A 27045-nucleotide genomic window follows, 5' to 3' on the forward strand; every position below is an offset into this window, starting at 1 on the left:
GCTGTGGCGGGCTTGTGTGTGTGTGTGTCTAATAACATGTGACACTCATTAGACTTCAATCAGACCTTCTGCCTACCTGCCTCAAAAAGACGCAAAGCAGAGACCACACAACTCTGCTACTGCACATATCACACATCTCTCACAGACACCTACAGAGCAAGAACATGCACACTGAACGATGCAGACCAGAGGCATGGCCAACAGTCTGGCACCTCTGATGACATGAATGGAAATACCACCTGACACCAGAATCCCTCTTTCTGCACAACGTAACAAATGACAGTTCTAAACCCTATTGTCACTTGCTCTCTGATTAAGAACAAAAGGCATGCAGAACGTGCTTTCAAACACAACTGCACACAAACAATAATAATACAAACAATATTTGGCAAAAGGGAAGTTAACCCTGGGAATTCAAACTGACCAAAAACACACTAACACCGAACATGTGTGTACATGCAGATTTAGGTATTTCTATCCATGTTTAAACAGATACCCACACATGTATATGCATGTATCCCGCCCTGAAGGCAACCATGACCATGCTCTCATATTAGAACACGCATACAACACATTGACTTGACCTGTGGCAGATCTATAAGGAGAAATCTACAAACCCAAAGGTGCTAATGATGTAATATGCATAACTCGACTTCTTGTTTTAGATTAATATTCTATAATAAAATATTTAGCCACATTTGTTCTGAAATTAAATATTTTATACTTGTCACTATTGGGTTTGAGGGAAAAAAAAAGGCTATTTTGTCCACCTTCGATCTATACGGTTAAAACAATCACAAGGCAAGGCCCTTTTGTACAATAAACGGTTCACTTTTCCTATTATTTATATTGGTCCCTTCTGCTCATTGGAGGATTAAGTGCTGTCTTAAAGGCTCATAGCAAATGCATTTAATTCACTTCTGTTCCCAGTTTTAGTCAGAGGGTTCTGGTTTAAATTGAATAACTACTCTTTTTAAGCCTTGTTTTTGTTCTTATTGATGGAAAAAATTAGATATATCTGGTTTAACTCTGCACAGTGGTACAGTTGTTAGAACGGTTGCAACAAAAAGGTTCCTTGTTCAAATCCCAACCCTGGGGTTTTTCTATATGTAGTTTGCTTGTTCTCTGTATCCATGCTTGGGTTATTTCCAGGTACTCCAGCTTCCTCCCACAGCCCAAACACATGACTGCTTGATTAATTTCTTATTGCCTCTAGGAGTGAATTTGTATGGGTGTTTCTGTGTTGGATAGTTTAACAAAAAATACTATAAATCATTCTGTCTATCCATTGGACATACAGGTTTACCTGTACAATTACAGTAATCTATTAACACAGATTTTAGCTTTTAGACTCTCTGTGTATAAAAGTAATACATTAAATGTGTAAGAAATATAAACCTCTTAAATGTCCATATTTACTATCCTTATATAGGAAATGTATGTAATTCTATTAATCATTTCCTTTTACTTTTTCAAAGACACTCTAGTTGTCGCAAGAAATAATAAGTAATTTTTGTCAACTGATTGTTTTAATTCTTTTTTTTTTTAAGTGCCAAAGTGCATTATCTGATATCTGACAATATCTGACATTACTGGACCGGAATGTGTTAAAATGCTACAAATCGTCTTGTTTTTGATTAATTGTTCGGAGGATGAATACGGTAATGAAGAAAACACTGCTGAAATCATTCAGTATCTTTATTGCCTTTTATAATATCGATTGTGTTACTTAAGATACAGCCACTCCAAGATTAAGTTGAAACATTACCATTAAAATGATGGTTCAGATTTATTAAGAGAGCTTCTGTAACGTTTGTTAGGAGTTGTTAGTCTTTGACAGCTGTCTGATTGAGCTCAGTTTGGAGAGATGATGGACACGTTCTTATAGGGTTGTCTAGTGCAAACCCAGGGTTGTTGCTAAAGTCATTTCTTAATTGGTGCTGTTGATTTGATTATAACATTACCAAAAAATGTATCATCAAGGAAACATGAAAATTCCCACCTTTAATGTTTATTCAAAACTTATTTATAGGATCACAGGGTGAGGACACAGTACATGTCAGGGGTTTGTTTGATTTGTGTTGGACTAACTACAGAGCAGAGCAAGGAAATGGCATGGTGAGATCAAGATATATTTATAATAAAAAAAAACCAATATTTACAGGTCTTGGAACAAAGGTGAATAATGAGGCTGAAATAACTCAGGGCAGTAAACAGGCAAGAAACTATCGGACATAACAACGGATAGCAAGCAGGAGAAACCAGTAGTGAGAACAGACAACCAGAGAGTTTAAATGCTGAGGGAAGGTAGGGAATGGACCAATGAACTCAGGGAGCTAATCAAGGATAGAATCAGGAGCAGCTGGTGTGGGAGAAAGACTGAAGGCATATGAGGGAGAGTGAATAATAAAGATTGATGAGCAGGGAGGTAACAGAAAACATCCGAGTGAACTAAAATACGAAAACAATGGGACTGCCAAAAGAACATAAACAGGAAGGATCCAGATCTATAAGGAAATGCAAACTAAAACATCTAACATAGGAATCCAGGGAAGTAACAAACACCTAAAAACCTGAATGAACTGAAATACAGCAAGTGAAGGAGATGGCAAAGTAAAGTAAAGTAAACAAAACACAAACTCAAAACCCAAACACAGGCATATTATGACATTTTCACAGTTCTACAAATTCATAAGGAGTTCATAAACTGCTGTTCACAGAATTTTAGATGTGTAACTGTGCACATTCTGTCTGTCAATGAGCCATCATTGCATACAGAGGATTAAGATCATTTGTAGAGTTTCTAACAAATTTGACAACCATCCTTGACACTCAAAAGCACACTCTGGTTGTGAAAAATAACAATTGCTAAAATGGTTTTAATGGAAAGTCATAATTAGTGTTATAAGTGTTAAATTTCCTGCTATATATATGAAGTCAGTCTAACATTTCAAGGGTAAGTCAGTTTCTTTTGTGCCTAATTAACAATGATAGTCATTTAAATTTGTGATGCAAGATGATGTCTTTCAGTAATATGAGCATTAAAGAAAGCAACAGTATAGAAACTAGGAAAAATAAAGCATAAACATAGTTTCAACCCCCCTTCCATTAGTATTACAATGAAACCATTCGGTGTTAATACCAATGAGAAAAAGCTTGTCTTCACATTTACAGTTTCATTCTTCACTTCATTTAGCAAGTAGAATTCACCACTGCCATTAGTCTGTGTGCTTTGACTTACTCATCAACACCACTAACTCTCCTTTTTTTACAAACATAATTAGGGTATTACAGTGAAATTACAGAGACACCTCTCACTTATTTCACAGATCTCAATTATCAGTGCTTAGCTTTCACAGTTGCTGTAAAAGGTTTTTTTTTTTTTCTTTTTTCCAAGTCAAGGAGTTTAGGATTTCATAAAAATAAGTACAAATCTGCTCCCTTCCTAGTAGTCTTTAACACTGGCAAGCCCAATGGCTGTTCACAGTACATGTAAATTAAAGCAGCATGTCACATAAAGAACTAGAAGGAGGTAGTATAACTATTAAATGCCAGAGTGTAATTACAAAATATATATCAAATGTACAGACACAAGGCTCCACACTCAAGCTCACAACAAGGGTATTGAAGACATTTGTTATAATAGTGTTTGCTACAATGTGGATAAGCTTATTGTCTTTGAGCTGATTCTCCAGAGACTGGGGCCATTTTTCAAACCACTGGTTATGTGCCTGGATCTCATCGATCAGGGGACTTCCTGTCCCTTCGGAGCAATGTAAATTAACTCATGTGTTTCTAAACACAGCCTTGAAGGAGACCCCCATCGCCATCATTCTGTTTCTGGGACCTGGATGATTGCATCGTTTCATACATGGGTCATGCGTTTCAGAACAGCGTGGGGCTGCAAATTTTACACTAACCAATTGCGTTGTTGATCTCAGTGGCTTCCCATGCTTAACAGCCCTTGTACTCACTTGTTGGTCTCATGATAGAGGGTGAATGTTTGCTGGGGATGCAGTTTTTGTTCCAAAAATGCCATTACACGCTTCTATATTGTGCTGCTTTGAGAATGTGTTTAATATTTTCTTGCAACTCCATAAAACGCATGTGGTAATTTTTGTCCTTCTTTGTGCCAGGTATGTTAAGGTATTAACAATCATTGCTGTGCTGTGCATGAAAAAGCTCATACATTTTCTAAATTAGCATAACACTTTTTTTGTGCAGGATAGTAATTCCAGGGAAATGAGCATAAGGACCACCGCATGAGAGATTTATGCAAAAGATGACATTTTCACAGTTTTAAAAATTTTAAAGTTCAACATCTGCTCTACATTGAAGTCTAGATGTGTAACTGTGCAAATTCTGACTGCCAAAACTCCACATTGCATACTTGGATTTTCTAACAAATTTGACAACCATCCTACAATTACATTCTGCAGTTCAAAAACATAATGGACTCACTTGTCACCCTGCTGTATTTTTAAAAGTAAAGGGTGAGTTTATTATAGGCTTTATAATATGTAGTTTGAAGTTCATAGAACATTATGTTTTCCTTAAGGTTTTTACTGTGATGGTTTGGATCAAGCTCTTTTCTCAGTTCATTTGCTGTATTGACGCTTTAAGTAAAGTAAAGGCTCACCAAATTGTTTCAGGAATAAAGCCTTGCATTATTTTGGTTGTTTTGCCAAGTATGAACAGTTCTCAACTACACTTCTAGGAGCACAAAAAATAATTTGACAGGCTGGTTACAATTTAAGCAGAGCACTCTGAAGAATGCAAACATTAGGATTTCCAACTTCGAGTAGAGCTTGGAGTGAAACATGGGTGAGAGTACTCTGTGCCATACAAAAGACAAAATGCCACATGATAAGAGATATGTCACATTGATATTTAGGGTGGGTGAAATATTTACAAAATCATTAAATGCTGAGATAAAGCTATTCATAAGCTGACAAGAAGTTTATAAGCAGCTTAGCATTTTTCTTTTTTGCGCTGTCTACATGCTAAGTTGGTTTCATATATTAACATGTTGTTTTTAGACCGTGTAACAAGTGTGATCAGAAGATTATGGTTGGTTTAAAGTTTTTTTTTTGTTATTTTATAAGGGGTTACAGTTAAGGGGTTAAGTTGGATAACTCATAGTTAGCTGTTTTATTTGCAATGTTAATATTTACTTGGCAAAACTTAACCTAAATATCTCCGGAAAAGATTCACAGTTTCCCTATTTGGAGCGTGATTTATCTGCGCAGTGTGAGGGAGTGAGAAAAAGAGGAAAAGCTTGAGTGTCACTCCAGAAGCATGAGAGTTGCCAATTGTGACTTGGCATTAGCTACTAGGCACAATTATAAAGTCCAGATCACAGCTACATTTAACACTTTGTGCTCTTCTTTTAGCTGAAACAACCCAACTTTATTTTCTCTGACTCCTGCTTGTACCTGCAGCAAAGCATTCAATGGGCAAAATAAAACTTGGAATTTTTATTAGCATGGTTTCCAGATATGTCCAGATATTTTAGTTTTAAAATTGTAATGTTTGGATTTTTACTGTGGTAACTATTACTGGTTACTGATTTATCCCTGCTTTGTGGAAAATCGGTTTTCAATCCTTTTCATCCTCAGAAAAAGTCATATTTATTTACCAATACTTTATAGTAGGTTTTAACTATAACATAAAAATTTTACTTTGACCACATCATACTCTTGGTGCTATCAAAGTGCACCTCATGCACCCGCTGTGATCATCGGTGCCCCTCTAAGGGGATATTGTGGGGGGGGGGGCTGCATGGACCCCAGACTGGGAAGCACTGCTCTCTCTGTATGAGTACCTGCACACTGAAGTGTGTTTGCGACTGCAGGAGCTGAGATGTGTAAATGCCAACGGTAATTAAAGAGATCCAGAGCTGGTATGGTTGAAAACGGGGGCTGTGTTGAATTTCTTTCAGTGGCTGTGATGGGTGAGGTTTACTTTGAACACAGAAAGCAGCAGTGTGTATAAGTGTGTGTGCGTGCATATGGGATCTGGACTCAATGTTAAACTGTCCACAAAATCCATCTAGTTATACTCAAAAGTTTTGCTATGATGTATAGTGGCTGTTTATGAGTAAAACTCTGAGGAGCTACATCTATTAACCAAATACGCTTCAGCGCATACAGATAATTAAAATCAGACAGACTTTTATTTTAGGCAAAGTTATTTAAATGCTCAACAACACAGGGACAACAACAAAATGGGCCAATATTGTACTCAATGAGTAGAAGATGCAAGGAAGCCAGAACCTGTTATCCCATGAATGTTTGGAAATAAAGATGAAGCAAAGCAGCTCTTACAATCTCAGGTTAGGGTGGGGCATGGATGTTGTTTGCCTCTAGGGTTTTGATCTCTCCTCACTAAACAGAGTATGGTCCATCAGCAACAGATACCCCTCAATTATTCAGGAAGTGAGCATGAAAAATAAATGGTCGCATCCTGTAGTGGAAGGTGTGGTGCTGCACGAGTGCCTAAATCTTTCAGGCAGCACAGCACGTTCTCAGCTGATCTTTGTCTAGGCAACTGCTTCCTCTTAGTGGTAAATGTGAATGGCTGCTTTTACTTCATAACTGACTGAGACCACAGCTGCTGGACAGATGCCCCAGTATCATCAACACAGAAAAACTCAAATGTTTTCTTGCCTGACAGTGAGAGCTACAGCTCTGTCTCGTGTCAGTACACCTTGTGGTGCACTCAGACATGCTGTCAGGATGTTTTCTGGGGTCATGGGGTGCATTAGGTCTATAAAAAGATCGGACATGTTTGGGTGACCTAGCCTAGGTTGCGAAGGCACTGTCTTATTTCTGATTACCAGTATTCAAAGATAAATTTCTTTTAACTATGGTCAACGTGAGGCCTTTGTTGTTGCCTCTCCGCTTTACATGATGTCATGTTTTTTTCTAGAGACCTGTGACACTCACAAGAGGGTAAGCCCTAATAAAAATTAGAAATGCCACTCAACTCCAGGCACCTTTAAGGAGGTAAGAGGCATCCAAGTGTCACGTCAGATCATTCAAAACCATTGCTAGACCTCCAAGAATACCTGACCACGCACCAAGGCACAGGCATCATCATCTTGCAGGATCTAAGGAGAATTTGCTCTGGATGAGGGAACAGTGGGCCTCAGTGAAAGTTGATTCACGTTGAGTAGAATTTATGGCCACCAACAATGTTGGAGAGTGCTATGCATCACCCATTGTTGTCACCAGATGAGCCTTTGGTGATGTGACAGTTTGGGCAGGTAGGTCTAGTCAATACAGAACTGCTCTGCACTTTGTGAATGGTACAGATACAAGCTTACCTGAAAAACATCATTAATCCAATCATTGTGCCCCTGCATGAGCACAAGACTAATTTCATCCTCATGGATGACAATGCTCCAGCTCTTCGAGGTTGCATCATTAGGTAATGGCTGCTGGAGACTGGGGTATCTCGAATGGAGTGGCCTGCACTTTCCCTGTGGCCTGAATCCCATAGTAAATCTATGGGATCAGCTGAGTCGCAGTCTAGAGGCTCCTAACTCTGTACCCAATAACCTCTTAAGCGGCTGCCTTTCAAGAAGATACCTTGCCTCATCGGACAATAAATCAACTTGAGAACAACATGAGACATTGTTGTCAAGCTGTTATTGATGCTTAAGGGCAGATGAATCATTATTGAGACACAGACATTTTTTGTTGTGGTAAACCCTCTACTGTTGTTGACTTTTATTTCAATAAATTGTTTGACATGTGAAAATCACCATTATATGCTTCTACTTAAATGCTCTACTTTCATTATATAATATCATTGTAGTGTGAACTTTTTTAATTTTCCATAACTTCTACCCAAAAGCCAAATATTCCAAACTTTTTGTGAGTAGTGCAATTACAGATGCTAACATATGTTAGCATCTCTGCTTCAATAAAGAGAATAAGGTAAGAATATACCAAGATTTTTATAAAATAAAGAAAAAACAAACTAATTTTTAACAATAAGTCAGTGTTTGTAAACAAATCTTTTCAATATTACACTGAACAAAACACTCCCTCTGACACAGTTTTTGCATCATTTCTTGCCAGATACTTGGCAGGGCTTCTGAGCCACATTCACTCTCATGGACTTTGCACTGGAAACTCTCAATACAGCTACAAGATGGGAATCTGAAAATCTCCTGTATTTGCTCTTGTTAAAGTTCATTGTTGAAAAGACCTTTTTCACAGAGATACAATATGTGCTCCCAAAAAGGCACATTACACAAATAAAAACTGGACAGCTCTGGGAATGAAGGAGGCAGCTCTCAAATAAACTTTCCAGTCAGGTCTGTCTTTCCTTGGGCCTCTCTGAATTTACCTTTCAGTTCATTGCTGCACTGCATGTCAATCAGTTGCATTTGCAGAATGCTGGGCACAGTCCCCACATCAGCTGAGATGGGGTCTGCAAAGTGTCACAGTGTGTCTGCAAATCATTTGCCAAACCCGTGCTGCAGGTTTTCAATAGCAGAGACATATCCAACCTCTGAAAGCTGCACCGTCTTCCACCAAAGATCTGCATGCAACAAAATGACAGAGGTGATTTGTAAGCAGCAGAGCTTTCCACTCTCTCAGTTTTATGGAGAAGGCTTTTACACTCTGAAAAGCTGTTGCTGTGGGCTGATCAGGACCCCGCAGCTTTAGGTTCAGGATGTTCAGCTCCTGTGTTTTGTCTCTTCAACACTTTTCTCCTGCTGAGTCAACACACCTCAGTGAAGCACATCACATCTCCATAGCATGCCTCGAGTTCTTCCAAAAGGCCATGAACTGGCAGTGTTGTAAAGATCTGGACCTGATGTAATTAATACATTGCAGGATGACTGACATTATTTGATCAAATTTCAGACATTTGTTGCACAGTGCATGTGGATGTATAATGCAATGTCCGTTCTTTTTTCCTGTCATGGACGGCACTCCATCTGTGTCAATGTCCACCAATCTGTTCCACAGCAAACCTAGCTGCTGATTACATTGGACACAAACTAAACAGTTCCTCTGTCGCCTCAAGCATTCCATCAACACCTCTGGTGAAATTGTGAGCTGAGTGCTGTCACACCTGTAGGTACTTTCATCCAGCGCCACAGAGAACGCAGTGAAATGGCGGGCATTGTCCTGCAGCTGCTCATAGATGTTATTTGATAAGTCATTAATTCCCTCTGCCACAGTGTTTGCCAACTGAGCATTGCTGTTAAACAAACCTATTTTAAGGACATATGATATTAGCAGCTTTCCCCATGCAGTCCTTCTAAAACTGTCCTTGAATGAATGACTTTCTGGCTTTGGTGATTAGCTCATGAAGAACGTACCTTGCTTCGACTGCAGCATCAGCAACTTTACCGGGTTTGTGAAAAACCCCTTATTGTGACAGCAGTCCATGTCTTATAACCTTTAGTTATAATGCATGTTAAGTTCCATTACAGTGCTTGAGATTATGTTCCTTGAGAACGGCAACTTTCTTCTTACAAATGATGCAGATTGCATTTTCATCGAATTCAACAAAGAAACATTGCAATATCCACCTTCTTAAAATTGCCTGTGTTTGTCATCCACTATTCTTTTACATTTTTTTTTCTACTTCTCATCTTCTTCTCCAACGTTTTAGCTTGTTCCTCGTGTTTAATGTGCCTGCTCCTCCGCTCCTGGATTTACAACTTGAACCTCTGGTGCACTGCCTGTATGATTATTTATAAATGTCGTTATATTTATTTTGTACTATTTAAATTTGACATAAATTGTTCACAACAAGATTTTAATGGTATCTTTAATAAAATAAATTATAAAAATATTTTCTTTATTTTATTTCTAAAATCACGTAGCGGGCAGGAAGTAGGGGGCCAGGAGACTCGAAGTTTGGTATCCCGGCTTCAGATGTTGTTCTGGGTCTTTTTATGTTGGCCGGCCAATTATGGGAAGGTTCACCTCTGGTCAATGTTTCCTCCATTTGTGGATTGTTCACTGGAGTCTCAAAGCCATACATGCTTTTAAGCCTTTTTGGACTCATTGATGTCAGTTACATTTTCACATTGGGTCAATTTTATTTTATCTACTCAAAAACATATTTTTGCATTTACTCAGGTTATATGTGTCTCACAAAATTTGTGAGATCATCTTAAACATGTATGTGTTACAAGCAATCAAAAATAAAAGAAATATGTAAGGGGGCAAATGCTTTTACACAGCCCTCTACATGTGTGGAGAGTAATTGTGGACTTCAGTTTTCTGTTTTCAAAAAGGTTTTTAGCTCTTTGTGACAGCATGGATGCAAGTGGGTCATACAATGAACAATGCAGGATTGTCACACACTCACCATGCTCACTCTTAGGATTAGACTGGTGGAAAACCAGTTCTTTATGTCAAGTCACTTTGTTCTAGGTGATAACTAGTTGGCACTGGCTGACTGCTCATCTTTGTCTTCCCTATGGCTTCTTACTTTGTCTTTCTTTTCCTGTCTAAATCATTTGTGTCTCCCTTTGTCCTGTTGTCAAGGCTTTTTCTTCATGTAGATTAGTCGACAAAGAAAAGGAAAAGGTGGAAAAAAGAAGTTCTCCATGGAGTCTAATATTAGCTCCTATTCTGCTTGTCTTGTCTCCACAGGTGGTCTCTCACGCTGGTCCTCTCCTCCATGTGACTGCTGCTGCAAGAACCACAAGGGTGATGGCGAAGGCGAGAGTGGCACTTCCTTTAACGAGCTTTCAACCTCCAGCTCGGAGAGCCAGTCGGAGGCCAGCTCACCCCAGGGAACAGTCATCTGTGGTCCAGTCACTCGTCAGTCGCACCCTCATGCCAAGGTTCAGACCTTGGACAGGCCACCGAAGAAAGGCCCCGTTAGCATGATTCAGCAGTCTGACCAGCGACGGAAGAGTGACTTACTGCGCACTCTTACAGCCAGCTCACGAGACACCAGCGGCTCCAAGAAACGGCCTGCGAAAGAAAAGCTGACGGTTGAAGAGGAGCTGGAAAAGTGCATTCAAGACTTCCGCAAGATCAAGATTCCAGAGAGGTTTCCTGAGAGGAAGTACATGTGGCAGGCCGACCTGCTGAGAAAGTACCGCCTTTGAGCCTGAATTGCGGAGGGATGCATGGAAGGAGCAAACACAAGGCTAAGGATCAGTTTACGTGTTTTTCCATTATGATTTTTTTTTTTTCCGACAAAATGAAGTTTGTGGAGGATACTTCATGAAAGGATGTTGGAAGTCAGAAGCAACAAATATTATCAAAAAAGGCAATTTGCAGTGGCTATTGGCAAATGTAGTATATACAGTATGTGTGTATATGTAGTTTAGACCAAGTATAAACTCTAGGAACGTGCAGTAACTTGCTGGAATGTGCATCAACACTGGACCAATACAACAGAGCTGATCAAACAACTGAAAGCCTTTTACTGGCTGCACTTGATGTTACTGATAGCTAATGGATTACACAGACTGTAATCAGTCATCATTTTGATGGAAAAAAAATGACAAAAGCTTCATTTCTGATCCAACAAAGACAAACACTGCGTGACTGTATGAGTGCATTGGTGTGCATGTGCGTGTTTGTACCCAGGTGGCCCGGAGGTCAAGGATAAATCTGCATTGGGACTCATCAATAATTCATGCAGTTCCAACAGACCTCTCACCATAAATACTCTCTGCTACCACAGCGGCACAAACAGCTGGGCTGATTACTTTACTTTTAGGCAACATTTGGAGACTTGTAAGCCGGGAGGAGGCACAATTTCATCAGCATATGAATTAATTCCCCTTCTTTGAACCAGGTTATGTTGCAAATGTGCCCCAAGAACACTAAAAAGCCTCACAGTGCTTTAAGTTTTACATAGTTGCCTGGATTAGATCAACAGCCAGTTGGGAGGGATTAATGAAAGAGTAGCCAAACCTAGAAAGAAACCAAAGGTTGTGAAAAGTTAAATAAATATCAAACACTCAGATCACAGCCATCAACATTTATTTACACAAACAGAAAATTGTACAAACATTTGCTCCAACTTAGTCATACTGAACACTAAAGCATGGTGAAATTAAAGCCTCGCTAAGTATGACAGCTACCGTACAAACCGAATAAGGCAGGACTGCTGTATTTTCTAACTCTGCCAACACAGTTCAAGGGTTTCCATATTTACTGTTGACAAGCTAATCAATAGTTATTGATGAATGGTCTAAGGATAGAGCGGAGATATATAGTTCTTGCTTAAAGTTACTAATGAATTTTTTGGTTCCGAACAAAAAGACCCAATGCGTGTATTCAATGAAGATTAGCAATTACTCATGTATTGTTGTGACAAGGGAATGCATAGTGAAGTAGCTAGAGAAACTAGGATGGCAGGAATCTACAATAGAAAAATAGCACTGCTCCTATACTAAATAAAATTACTTTACTTATTTATTACAATTACAATGGAAAACACTGAATGGAGGCCAATACACACTTTAGAAATAATGTGTTTTAATATTGATGATAATTAAATCAACTATCAAAAAGCGTTAAAGGGATATAGGACTTGAGTTTCCATTACCATACAACAAGACACACTTGAATGCGAAAAGGGGGACTGCTTTCATTGAGAATCCAAAAAACATCATCACCATGCACTTTAATTTAATCTATATAACAGCTATTCACAAAAAATGCCATCTCAAGTCCATTTACAATGCAAAAGCCTGGAATTGAATTTTCTTTCACAACTTGGATTCACACAAAAAGACTCACCATAACTAGAAAGATTGAGAACCCTAAACTACGCATGCTCATGTATCAGCATCTATATCAAAGCATGTTTCTTCTGTTTTCCAGAAGCAATTTCACTTGCTGGATCATCTAAAGCTAAATTTTATTTAAATAAGAGTAGGGATGTCTCTATTCTGGTATTTCTGAATGATTGTACTCTAGTAGCTGACTGCACTTAACTCTTGATATACTATATTGCCATAAGTATCTCCACGTCTGCCTTCACACAGATATGAACTTCAGTGACATCCCATTCTTATTCCAAGGGAATTGATATCATGTCTGCACACCATTTGCAGGTATCACAGCTGGAAGCTGTGATACCTTCAACTCTTCTGAGAGGCTTTTTTTAAATAAGTTTTAGTTTGTTTATTAGAATTTCTAACCATTCTTACAAAAGCCCATTTGTGAGGTCAGATAATGATGTTGGACAAGAAGGCCTGGCTCACAGTTTTTCCTCTAATTCACCCCAAAAGTGTTCTAGTGGGTTGACATCAGACTTCTGTGCAGGTCAGTCAAGTTCTTCCACAACCAACTGGCTCATCTGTGTCTTTATAGACCTTTGTTTACAGTCAGTTTGGAACCAGAAGGGACTATGCCAAAACTTGTCCCACACAGTTGGGAGCATTTATTTGTGCAAATATCTTGGTATGCTGAAGCATTAATGTCCTTTTACTGAAACCAATGAGCGAGCCCAATACCTGAAAAACAGCCCCACACCCCCTCTGCACCAAACTTAGCACTTGACACTATGTAGTCAGGTAAGTAGCGTTCTCCTGACAACTCCCAAAGTCCCAATGATTCTTCAGTCCAGAGAACATGTCTCCTCTACTTGTGTGCTGTGGCAGGGTGCTTTAAACCATTACACCTGATACTTTGTATTGCACTTGGTAATGTAAGGCTTTAGAGCCCCTGCTCAGCCATGGAAATCCATTCCATAAAGCTCCCTACACACTTTTCTTGAGCTAACCAGAAAGCCACATAAAGTTTGGAGTCTGCAAAGACTTGCCACTGCACCACTTCATGGCTCAGTTGCTATCATCCCAATCAAATCCGCTTTTTTTATTTTTTATATCCCTAACAGTTATTGCTAAAATATGTAATAGTAAAGCAATTTCCTTTAACTGTACCCTGCTCAAATTTAGTGAGCTCCTCAAATTGAACAATTCTTTAACAAATGTTTGTAAAAGCAGTCTGTAAGCCTAGGTGCTGAATTTTATACACTTGTGGCCATGGATGTGATCGGAACATATATAATTAATGATTTGGATAGGGAAGAGAAATATTTTGGTAATACAGCAAAAAAGGATTACAGAATGAGTGACTGAATTTATCACAGCAGATGATCAACCCATCGCTATGGTGCAAAGGAAAAGTTTTTAATCAGATTTTGCACCTGCTAGACTTATGGTATATTCTACCCTTTTAGTGTTACAAAGGGATTACAGTGCTACAAAGGCTGGATAAAAGTGGTTGCCATCACCTTTAGGATATGTTATCTGATGTAAGTGAATGCTGCTTAGCCTCAAAACATACTCGAAAGTCTCCGGATTGATGAAATATTGACAGTGCTGCATGTCTGGCAGTATTGGTTTCATACTGCAGACTATCCAAGCAAGTATTTGGAGAGATGCTAAGCAGATCCAAAAGCTACAAAAATCATATCCCTGTCATTTGTGTGATATTTTGAGAAGTAATAAAGGGTTTGAATGGAATAGGGACTCCTCATGTCCAAGAGGGATGTCTTGTGCAGCAAAACATAGAAAAAGTAGCTACTGAGAAAATGATAGTTGGTCTTTTCAGGGACTTTAGACATCTGTAGGGCTCCTGAGGACACAATCAGTTACATGGCATTAATGTGCTTAGGGTAAATAGTGTGGAAGTTTGTGTTTTAAAAAAAATTGCAGGAATCAGCATCTGTGATCAAAAATATCATGATCAGAGCTTCAGGGCTAGATAAAGCACTAAACATAATGTAAAACAGTGATAACAAAAATGAAACAAAATACTGTGGTTTTGTTGGCAAAATTGCAGTTTCCTGAGGCTGTAGTGAAACAACTTCATTGCAAAATACAAAGTCCCCCTCTAACTTTGAGTGCAAGTGAGGTGAAGGACACAAGATAAAGGCTCCTGTAATGACATGTAAGTGGAGCAAATTTAGTTTCTGTTGGAGGATACTTCAGGTATCCTTGAGGTATCTTCCCTGGCTTTCATAAATGTATATGGAGAAAACTTTAAATAGAAACAGCAATATATTGGGGGAAAAATCTGTCATAAATCATTTTATTTCTTTTGGATTTTAAAGAAACTTAGGGCTTGATCTTCAAAGATCCCAAATAGCGGGTGCTAATTTGCGTGTACTATAAGTAAATTGCACGTGCAATAAGAGGGCGTGTTGCATGCGGTTTTCAAAGATTGTACTTGCAATGGATAGTAGGTGCAGACCGCCCTATTTACATGAGGAAATTGTGTGTGCTACTGGCTGAAACAAGAGGAAAAGCAAAGAGATCCTCTGCCGTGTTGCTAGAAATATGCAGGGATTGTTGTCCTGCATCATTATAAATGATCCAGTTCGGCCCTTGCTTTTCTGGACTGTTATAGTTAGTTAACTTTTGTTGTGCTACTCACAGCAGGTTTGTCATCTCCCCTGACGAGATCATTACTCTTTTCTTGCTCGACGTAACTCGCAACAAATTGGCCAATCAATATTAACAATATAAAAGACAAATATGTTTGTTAATTAATTTGTCTCCCTTGATCGTCTAATTGTTTTCCGAGACTCAACGGGTTCTGTTGTTTTTTGAGAGTATATGTTTGAAGAGTTCGAAGTTTATCATAAACAGCCACAATATTTTAGCCTGAATATTGGCAAAATAATTTACACAAAATAATTTTAACTGCATAAACAAAACCCTCCCCTGGCATCACATTTAAACAACGTAATCAAACTGGTCCAGCTCCGATTGCCCTGCAATGACACAATGTTACTGTCAATATTGCAATGTGTTGCTTAGTGACAAGGTTAAGGCATACAGTCTTTGTCACAATATGGAAAAGCTGCCTTAAAATGGTGATTTTTCACCTGATAAGAAGTGATTTTAGCATCCAGTTTGGAAATGAAGGATTTAACCTGCCTTATAATGTCTTTAGTTCTTTCCTATTAATTATATTATAAACATCAAAGCACAGTGGGTTTTTCGCATGATGTGCGATTACAGGCTGTACGCGCTTGACCAGTTATGTGCACATTTTGCTATGATCAGGTTTGTGCGCGTTCAACAGATGATCACTGACTGGAATGATGTTGAATGAAGTGTTGCAAGGAGTTTTACCATAGGATAAATATCATGGCTTTTGTTTGTGATTGGCTCCATATCAGAGCTTGGATAATCCTACATAGAATCCTCTATTCTCATCTATTTTTAATATTTTTATTTTTGACAACCCAAATCTGTTGACACATGTACCGAAGATTCTCTCTCCCTATCATCTGTCATTCTATCTATGCCTCCTTCTGGCCAAAGTGACAGCAGAGATTTTTGCTTCCCAGTTAGCACATGCATTTCAAATGTAAATCCAGACGCAACAATTGCACCCGCAAACAGGCTTTGAAAATCGCATTGCAGGTGGTAAGGGATGACATTTGCATGTCCTCCTTCCATGAATTTGCTCGTTTGGGTCATCATCATAGGTTTTGCATATTCATGAAGGCAGACATGCTAAAAGGTTTGCGCCCATAGTTCCGCTGATTTTGAACACGCAATCCGATTACGACCTCGTTTGTAGATCAGCTTTGCTAACCCAAAAAGGTTTCAGTGCGGTTTTGTACACCCAAACGTTTTGAAGATCAGGCCCTTAAAGTACAGATGAATTAAGTTTTTAAATGATTAAAGATTTTGTTGTAATCCCTTTTATGAAAGGACACTTTCAGTTATTTATAAAATACTTAAATATTTATTTAGATAAAGGTTTATTTAAAAAACAATACCACTAAAATGATTTATTATACTTATTTTTATATCCAAAGGATGTTTATTTCAATAAAATTTTCTTATACCGGCCACAAAATGTGTTTCCTGTGAGAGTTTATATTCACTTACCCTCATTTATTAGTTTAGATGTATTAAGGTTCAGGAAAGTTGTTGCAGTAGGTTCTAGATACACAGCAGTCATTCTCCTCATGTCAAGTGTGAGGTATAATGGGACTTATATTTTTATGTTTCTAGAATATTTCATTTTGACTCTGTTATTTATCATTTTAGTTTAAAGACAAACTCTTCTCATCTAGGTTACATATTGCATGTAAATAAACACAATAAATCATATCCAAGTAGGACAATGTACACTGCTCAAAAAAATAAAGCGAACACTTAAACAACACAATATAACTCCAAGAAAATCAAACTTCTGTGAAATCTAACTGTCCACTTAGGAAGCAACACTGATTGACAATCAGTTTTACATGTTGTTCAAATGTAATAGACAACAGGGGGAAATCTTTGGCGATTATCAAGACACTCAATAAAGGAGTGGTTCTGCAGGTGGAGACCACAGACCACTTCTCAGTACCTATGCATTCTGGCTGATGTTTTGGTCACTTTTGAATGTTGGTGGTGCTTTCACACTCGTGGTAGCATAAGACGGACTCTACAACCCACACAAGTGGCTCAGGTAGTGCAGCTCATCCAGGATGGCACATCAATGCGAGCTGTGGCAAGAAGGTTTGCTGTGTCTGTCAGCGTAGTGTCCAGAGCCTGGAGGCGCTACCAGGAGACAGGCCAGTACACCAGGAGACGTGGAGGAGGCCGTAGGAGGGCAACAACCCAGCAGCAGGACCGGTACCTCCGCCTTTGTGCAAGGAGGAACAGGAGCAGCACTGCCAGAGCCCTGCAAAATGACCTCCAGCAGGCCACAAATGTGCATGTGTCTGCACAAACGGTTAGAAACTGACTCCATGAGGATGGTATGAGGGCCCGACGTCCACAAATGGGGGTTGTGCTCACAGCCCAACACCGTGCAGGACGCTTGGCATTTGCCAGAGAACACCAGGATTAGCAAATTCGCCACTGGCACCCTGTGCTCTTCACAGATGAAAGCAGGTTCACACTGAGCACATGTGACAGACGTGACAGAGTCTGGAGACACTGTGGAGAGCGATCTGCTGCCTGAACATCCTTTAGCATGACTGGTTTGGCAGTGGGTCAGTAATGGTGTGGGGTGGGTTGCCAGAGTGCTCGACAGAAGTAGCCTGACTGCCATTAGGTACCGAGATGAGATCCTCAGACCCCTTGTGAGACAATATGCTGGTGCGGTTGGCCCTGGGTTCCTCCTAATGCAGGACAATGCTAGACCTCATGTGGCTGGAGTGTGTCAGCAGTTCCTGCAAGATGAAGACATTGAAGCTATGGACCGGCCCGCCCGTTCCCCAGACCTGAATCCGATTGAGCACATATGGGACATCATGTCTCGCTCCATCCACCAACGTCACGTTGCACCACAGACTGTCCAGGAGTTGACAGATGCTTTAGTCTAGATCTGGGAGGAGATCCCTCAGGAGACCATCCGCCGTCTCATCAGGAGCATGCCCAGGTGTTGTAGGGAGGTCATACAGGCACATGGAGGCCACACACAATACTGAGCCTCATTTTGACTTGTTTTAAGGACATTACATCAAAGTTGGATCAGCCTGTAGTGTGTTTTTCCACTTTAATTTTGTGTTTGACTCCAAATCCAGGCCTCCATTGGTTAATAAATTTGATTTCCATTGATGATTTTTGTGGGATTTTGTTGTCAGCACATTCAACTTTGTACAGAACAAAGTATTCAGTGAGAATATTTCATTCATCCAGATCTAGGATGTGTTATTTGAGTGTTCCCTTTATTTTTTTTGAGCAGTGTATTATACTCTGTAAATAGAATATCCAGATCCATGAGGTGTTGCTGCTACTCTGTTCTCAGTTATCCAGTAGTCCGCTAATAATGTAAAACACTCTTTGTTTTAATATGTACTGCTTGGCCATCACAAGTGAAAGAAAATAATTTAGTAAAATACAACATATTTTCTGTACTATTTTAAGGACAACAGTATTAAAAGGGACAGTCATCATATTTGTCCGCAAATGTAGAAACAGTCAATGTGACTACGATATTTCATTAAACATACATTACATAATTCGTGTAGAGGATGACTGGTAAAAATTTAACGCTTTAAAAGTTGTTAAATCAAAACTCTAAATTTGAAAGTGAATGCCAGCCGAACAGTAATGGATCAAGAAAACTTATGGTGCTGAACCTGGTTTACAATGATTTGACAGCAGGTCTTCTAGATTTGCTGCAGTCCAAAGCACCATTCATACATTATGCAGTCATAATAGTGACCTTTTTAGTTAAACTGGGATGCAATGAAAGATTGTGCATTTTTTGGCAAAATAATAGTGAATATCATCTTTACAAAAGAAAAACAACAGCAGCGAAGTCTACTCAAAACCAAAAAAAGGTTAAATTATGTAAGTGTTTTATTTATTTATGTGAATATACTCAAAGCACTCAGTGGTCATGTTTGCTATTCTAGTTTTTGCATTAAATGGACAGTAATATAAAGCTAAAAGTTAATACTTAGCTTGTTTTATGTTGCTAGCATCCATGTTTTTTTTTTCACGATAGAGTATGCATTTAAAAAAAATAAACAGAAGTTACAAAAGAGGACTTTTTGAACAAACACTAATTTCTTGATCAATCTACCTCGACTTCTACAAATCTGATGGGATGTAATGAGCCCCACCACTTTCAGCCATATTGAATACACTGTCAAGGAACATTTTCTCTCAATACCCTCTTAAAGCTCTGAACTGTATAATCACAGATTGACATAAATAAATGGCTTTAATAAAATATATAATATTCAATAAATATACATTTTAGTTAGCTTGTTCTGAGACACAAAAACTATTCATACAGGATCAACAGCAGCTAACTTTCAGTTAAATCTTGTCTAATGCTTTGACCCACGTATCTGACAAGCACAATGGTCCAAACACAGTTTACACTACAGGGAAAAGTTTCGTATTGTCTTGAGTAGAATGGTTGCTTAGCTCATAGCTTATACAGTGTTTGGAAAAATATTAACACCCCTTACAGTTTTTTCAGATGTTTGTTAAAGTAGTGTATCATTGTAAAATGTAATGAAAATGACACAAATAAATATCTGATAAGTGTGGTGTGGAAATGTATTCAGCTCCCTTTACTCTGATACCCCTAAAAAAAAAACAACGTAATTACCTTCAAAAGTTATCTAATTAGTAACTACAGTTAAGTATGTAATTTCATCTTAGTGTATATATTGCTGTTCTTTGAAGGCTTTGTTGGAGAATTAATGCACAACCAGCATAATGATGACCAATCTGGCCTTTATCGAAGAGGGGAAAGACCAAAGACATGGTTGAAAGAAAGAATTTGTTTGCCACTAGGTCATAAAGGGGACACATGTGGAAGAAAGTGCTCTAGATGAAACTACAATACACGTAAAGCACAATGTATGTGTGGCTGAAAACTGATACTCTGAAGACACCATGCCTAACATGAAAATGGTGGTGACAGCATTATGCAGCAGGCGTGATTTTGTGACGAACCTAAATCTAACTGAGAATTCAGTTTGTAAAAAGTTATTGTTGTTCACAGACTCTCTTCATCCAGTCCAGCTGAGGTTGAGCCATTGCTTGTGTGGTGGGTGTGGTGGTTTGGGTTGGAATGGGAAGAGGGGGCTGAATCCAGCAGCACACCACACTATTCACAATTCCACTTTTTAAAGGTTTTGAAAACCATTATTTTTAAGAAAAAATATACAAAACATATTGATGTGTATGGCTGTTATCTAGTAAATTGTGAAAAACCTGAAGGGGTATTACTAGTTTTGCAAGGCAATGTAACTGTAAAGTTGCTTTTGGGTTTCTTGCACAGTTCATTTTCAGTCCATGTTTATCAGAAGATATAAGCTGCTACCAGGATCTGTGTTTGCTTGACTCTGTCTGCTGCCTGAAGCATCTGTTATGTTTTTTTTTTTTTTTTGGATAGATTCTAGAAACAAGGTCATCCATGCAGATGCGATTTAAAGTCATTTTCAAACATGCGGATGATTGGAAATGAAAACATAAAACGTTCGACACCTGGTGGCCTTCTAGAGTTGTCTACAGCTGTTTTTGCACAATGTATAGAATAAACTACGACACACAGACAGGGAAGTATTTGAAAGCAAAGAGTTACATATATAAATCTAATGTCATCAATCCAGCACAACCCCTAAACATGTCTTTTCTTAAACATTTTGAGAGCATGAGAGGATATGTGGTTCTTTTTGCCTGAAATAATACTGATCAATGTAAATTATGGGTACAATTTATGTCTTAGGACAAATGGGGTGTATGAAAAACGAAGAGAACCTAAAGCAATGTAAAGTCCGTCAGTTTGTGTTATTTTGCAGTACTCCTTTTTATGTCTCAGACTGATATCCTCCCCTAAGGTTATGGTCATGGCCTTTAAATGAAACCCAAACACATGACCGAAGCCCTTGTTATTTTTCTGCTGCTTTTGACAAGCCTGCCAGCTACAAACGAAAGTTATAATATTCAGACACCACCATAGCAGACCTGGAGTCGAGTGTTGGTAGCAAAAGGGCGTGTTTTGATGTATGTTGATGTGACACACATTTACAAAAAGAAAAAAAAAGCAACAAAACATTGTGAGCATGTTGGTATAAACTTATGACAGATTTAAATTAGTCTGTTCTTGTGAAAAGATTATGTGACAAACGAATATTTGACAGAAAAGAGAAAATACACAAAAAAAAGATAAGCACAAATGTGTTGATTGTTGCTGTTCCTCCACTGGTGTATGACGTTCTTAATCAATAAAACAACTCTGCAACGTGACCAAACTCCTGCAAAACAAAGCAACTCTCATGGCAAGCTTAATGTTAATGGAAAACTTGTTCCACAGCAAATCATCATGAAACTGTTAAAAATTGTTTGCTAACTGTAGCATTACAAAACTCTGTCCATCTTTATTTTTTCCTTTCAATTCTGTGGAAGAAAGTAATTTGCCACCATACAACTGAATATGAAAGAGTCTGACATCTGTGCCAAGAGTTGCTCTGTATTTTAGGTGTGACGTTCTGTTTCTATGTCTGCCTTTAGAGACAGTACAATTCATTTGAAAGTCTTTAGATAAAAAGCTGTCATTTTGAAAATGTATGAGTACAACCAATAAACAAGTTAAACTATACAGCTACCAATGAATACTGCTTTTTTATTTATTTATAATGCATATATATGAGCTGAATAACATGTGGGTCTTATGCAGTGGAACACTCTTGCACAAAACATTTTAGAAAAATCCAATATTTAATTTGAGCACATTGGGAAAAGAAGGCAGCTTAAGGAATAATTGTTTTTAACTACCGGTGCTGTAATGTTTACCAACACTAAGAAGTTTAATTAAAATAACACAATTTGAGCAGTGTTTATTAGTACCTTTACTTTTTAAGCTACAATTAATAAACCATGACTTCATGTTTCCTGGGATAGAAGTATAGTACTATGTGACACAGAGGCTCATTTCTCTTGGCTACCCTTAAAAATAGGAAAGAAAATTGAACATTCCATTCAAGAGATGTAGATGGGTGTTGATCCTTATAAATCAGAAAATGAAAATTTTGAAAAGTCAGGTACTTCTCAAATCATAAAAAAAAAGGAAACTAATGTAACTGTGATGAAAAAGGCTTGACGAAAACCATCTTACCAGAATGAATATGATACAGGACAATACAGGAGGTTATACGATGTAGAAGACTTACCAATAAGCCCGTCACACCCTGTGCAACTTCAAAAGTCGGACAGGGCTTGAACAAATCACACCTTTCAAGCTCAATATGACAATAACCTCTGTCACACAGCATGATTTACTGCTGCAGCATCGTTGTGTCAGAAAAGTACGACAGACTCATCAGTCCAACAATAAATAGACAGTAACTTAGGACAGCTAATGTGCCTATTATTAGAATCACATGCTGAAAAAAGGGATAGGAAGAGGAAGGAAAGAAAACAAAACACCAGTAGATCCCCTTTCGGCTGGGCACAAATACAAATGCTGTCACACTGCATGTCGCAGAGACTGACTGTTGCAAAAACAGAGTTTTTAAATAATAAACAATAAGGAGAACATACGAGGAGATTGCAAAAAGAACAGGACATGGAGCACAGGAAGTGTAACGGAGTAACCAGCCAATAATAATGACAAAAAGTGAACTTATATTCTGAAGTGAGAGTGGAGAATGACATTGAATGCACGTGAGTAAATAAGGGGATTAGGAACAGCTGTGGAGGAGAGGAAACAGGCTGACTGGGCGATGAGGAATAAGTAACACAAATGATGCTGAACCAGACACAAAGAAAGTAGAAACCACAGACAAAAAGACTAACAATGATCTAAGAGAAATAAATCTAAATCCACAAGAACAAGAACAGAGCACAAGAATAAACTCAGAAACTAAATGCTAAAGAATAAACTGACATGGCAACATCGGTTTTTTTTAAATAATGAACACAAAGAAATAACGCAAGACCGTTTAAAGAGTAAATAGCTTAAAAATGATCAGAACCCAAATTAAAATCAAAACCCAAACATTCAAGGATCATAACAGCATGATTTTCTCAGAACACTCCTGACACTACTTAATATTTAATAATATTGGTCATTTTTGGTAGAGATCAGTTTGACTGTCACCGATTAAAGCTTGCAACCAGAAATTTTCTTTCAGAAAAGTTGTCTACGAAGCCTGATAATTGCAGTGTGAACCCAGCTTTGGGTGACTGCAACAAAGCTTGGCATCTTTTGGGTCACCAAGTCTCCATAATAACCTTGGAGGCTGTTTATATGCTACATGCTTTTTTTTGCTACCATCAAAAATGTAAAAATAGTTTAAATAGTTATAGATAGTTATAAATAGTTTATAGGTTTGTTCAACTTTACTTGGATTTTAACTGCAACCTGCTTTGATCAGATGAAAATTCATGTACAGGTCCTTCTCAAAATATTAGCATATTGTGATAAAGTTAATTATTTTCCATAATGTCATGATGAAAATTTAACATTCATATATTTTAGATTCATTGCACACTATCTGAAATATTTCAGGTCTTTTATTGTCTTAATACGGATGATTTTGGCATACAGCTCATGAAAACCCAAAATTCCTATCTCACAAAATTAGCATATTTCATCCGACCAATAAAAGAAAAGTGTTTTTAATACAAAAACGTCAACCTTCAAATAATCATGTACAGTTATGCACTCAATACTTGGTCGGGAATCCTTTGGCAGAAATGACTGCTTCAATGCGGCGTGGCATGGAGGCAATCAGCCTCTGGCACTGCTGAGGTCTTATGGAGGCCCAGGATGCTTCGATAGCGGCCTTTAGCTCATCCAGAGTGTTGGGTCTTGAGTCTCTCAACGTTCTCTTCACAATATCCCACAGATTCTCTATGGGGTTCAGGTCAGGAGAGTTGGCAGGCCAATTGAGCACAGTGATACCATGGTCAGTAAACCATTTACCAGTGCTTTTGGCACTGTGAGCAGGTGCCAGGTCATGCTGAAAAATGAAATCTTCATCTCCATAAAGCTTTTAAGCAGATGGAAGCATGAAGTGCTCCAAAATCTCCTGATAGCTAGCTGCATTGACCCTGCCCTTGATAAAACACAGTGGACCAACACCAGCAGCTGACACGGCACCCCAGACCATCACTGACTGTGGGTACTTGATACTGGACTTCTGGCATTTTGGCATTTCCTTCTCCCCAGTCTTCCTCCAGACTCTGGTACCTTGATTTCCGAATGACATGCAGAATTTGCTTTCATCCAAAAAAAGTACTTTGGACCACTGAGCAACAGTCCAGTGCTGCTTCTCTGTAGCCCAGGTCAGGTGCTTCTGCCGCTGTTTCTGGTTCAAAAGTGGCTTGACCTGGGGAATGCGGCACCTGTAGCCCATTTCCTGCACATGCCTGTGCACGGTGGCTCTGGATGTTTCTACTCCAGACTCAGTCCACTGCTTCCGCAGGTCCCCCAAGGTCTGGAATCGGCCCTTCTCCACAATCTTCCTCAGGGTCCGGTCACCTCTTCTCGTTGTGCAGCGTTTTCTGCCACACTTTTTCCTTCCCACAGACTTCCCACTGAGGTGCCTTGATACAGCACTCTGGGAACAGCCTATTCGTTCAGAAATGTCTTTCTGTGTCTTACCCTCTTGCTTGAGGGTGTCAATAGTGGCCTTCTGGACAGCAGTCAGGTCAGCAGTCTTACCCATGATTGGGGTTTTGAGTGATGAACCAGGCTGGGAGTTTTAAAGGCCTCAGGAATCTTTTGCAGGTGTTTAGAGTTAACTCGTTGATTCAGATGATTAGGTTCTTAGCTCGTTTAGAGACCCTTTTAATGATATGCTAATTTTGTGAGATAGGAATTTTGGGTTTTCATGAGCTGTATGCCAAAATCATCCGTATTAAGACGATAAAAGACCTGAAATATTTCAGTTAGTGTGCAATCAATCTAAAATATATGAATGTTAAATTTTCATCATGACATTATGGAAAATAATGAACTTTATCACAATATGCTAATATTTTGAGAAGGACCTGTATGCGGCAGCCTTGGGAACAAGAGAAGACTAAGAGGTGTGCTCCACCATTTCCAAAAAGCAGTTGTATTCTATTTCTTAACATGGAATTAGTTTTTCTCACAGAAACAAATTTGTCAGATAAAAATGTGCTTACAGTGGGAGCTTTTACTATTGAAATAAAATATTTACTTATTTTAAGGCTACTTACATCTTATTCACAGGGATCCTAATAAAGTTGAACGGGTGCTATATGTTTCAGTCAGTGTGGCTGCTCCTCCTTCGACCTGTTCTATAACCACACTACAGAGGTTCATGTGGCTAACGTGTCTTGGATAACTTCAAACTGCTGCTAACAGGAGTTGCTATTCATGCTCTGCCCAGCTCACAGTTATTCTACCAACACAATAATGAAGCACGACGATTTCACCACAGATTTTAGGCATGCCAACAACAGTCAGTTGAGGAACTATTATGCATCATCAAGCAATGATGTGCAATGGCACTTTGAGAAGGCTGAAGACCTCTCCTAGAAACTAAAAAGACTATTTGTGTTCTATCTTTATACAGTATGTCATGGTGCAGTCTTTGTCTGTAAGAGGCCTTAGATGTGAATGCATCTTCACTCAAGGTTAGGAGGTACTTTAGCCTTTCCTGAAGACTATATTATACTTAGGCTGAAATGTGTTTACTGTTAAAGTGTGGTAATACCTAATCAATTGACTATATTAGCATCTACAATAACTTCTGTGTTTTGGAGTGCAGGATTGCTAAAATGTTATGTATTTTACATTTTTATTTTCAACCTAAAACAACAGAGTCTCACTTTTTATTGTACTGGTCTGTTACTTAGGGTCCAGTAAATTTAACAACCCAGCAGTGGGTGGCCCAGTTTCACAGCAGCTTAAGTTATGTTTATAGGCTGAGCTTCAGTGCTGCGAAAAATGGAAAGGCTTAAATTTTTTTTACAAGCGATGAACATTTAATGATTTTTAATTGGAAAAGGGACAAATCGCTCTTGCCAGGTCAGAGGTCAGTTTAAGTTGGTTGGTCTCTTTGTGAATGATCGTAGGCTGCAGTGGGAGATGGACAGACAGACTGGGGTCTCCTATGCAGGAATGCGTTAGGTTGATTTGAGCTTTGATCTGAGAAAAGAGAAGAGCCAAATAGCTAAATTTACAATTTACAGTTCTGTCTCCATTCTGGCCCTTGTCCTTGGTGTGGAGATGAAGCATCTACAAAAAACAGATGTCCTAGATGCAACCAGCTGAAATTACTTCATTTCAGTTTGTTTATATTGTACCAATTCACAACACATGCCATCTCAAGGTGCTTTACAAAAAAAAAGGCTAAAAAATATAAAAAAAAGAAACTTAGATTCCTGCATTGGGTGGTTGGACTCAGCCTTATAGACCGGGTGAGCAACTCCATCATCAGGTGGGAGCTTGGAGTGGAGCTGCTGTTCCTCCTCATTAAGGGGAGTCAGTTGGGTTGATTTGGGCAGCTTATATGCCTCCTTGACACCTCCGTAAGGAGGTTTCACGGATATGTGGCACTTGAAAGAGATGCCAGGGCAGACCAAAAAATCACTTGTGGGACTATATTTACTTTCTGGCAAGAGAATACTTA

General features: G+C 38.7%; 1 protein-coding gene across 2 annotated transcripts in view; it reads left to right on the top strand.

The window, feature by feature from the left end:
• The window catches only part of kctd16b (potassium channel tetramerization domain containing 16b), a 228241-nt gene that overhangs the window by 117565 nt on the left and 83631 nt on the right, over positions 1 to 27045 (top strand). Inside the window, exon 2 of one of the 2 annotated variants that reach the window (XM_047378997.1) lies at positions 10632 to 16181. The exons of the other annotated variant lie outside the window; for it this stretch is intronic. Coding sequence (XP_047234953.1) covers positions 10632 to 11095 — 464 coding nt within the window. The 3' untranslated portion in view covers positions 11096 to 16181. Of the gene's footprint in view, positions 1 to 10631; positions 16182 to 27045 lie in introns of those variants that run through there. 2 annotated transcript variants of the gene reach the window in all.

The sequence above is a fragment of the Girardinichthys multiradiatus genome, chromosome 11 (genome assembly GCF_021462225.1).
Source record: "Girardinichthys multiradiatus isolate DD_20200921_A chromosome 11, DD_fGirMul_XY1, whole genome shotgun sequence".
Classification (NCBI taxonomy): Eukaryota; Metazoa; Chordata; class Actinopteri; order Cyprinodontiformes; family Goodeidae; genus Girardinichthys; species Girardinichthys multiradiatus.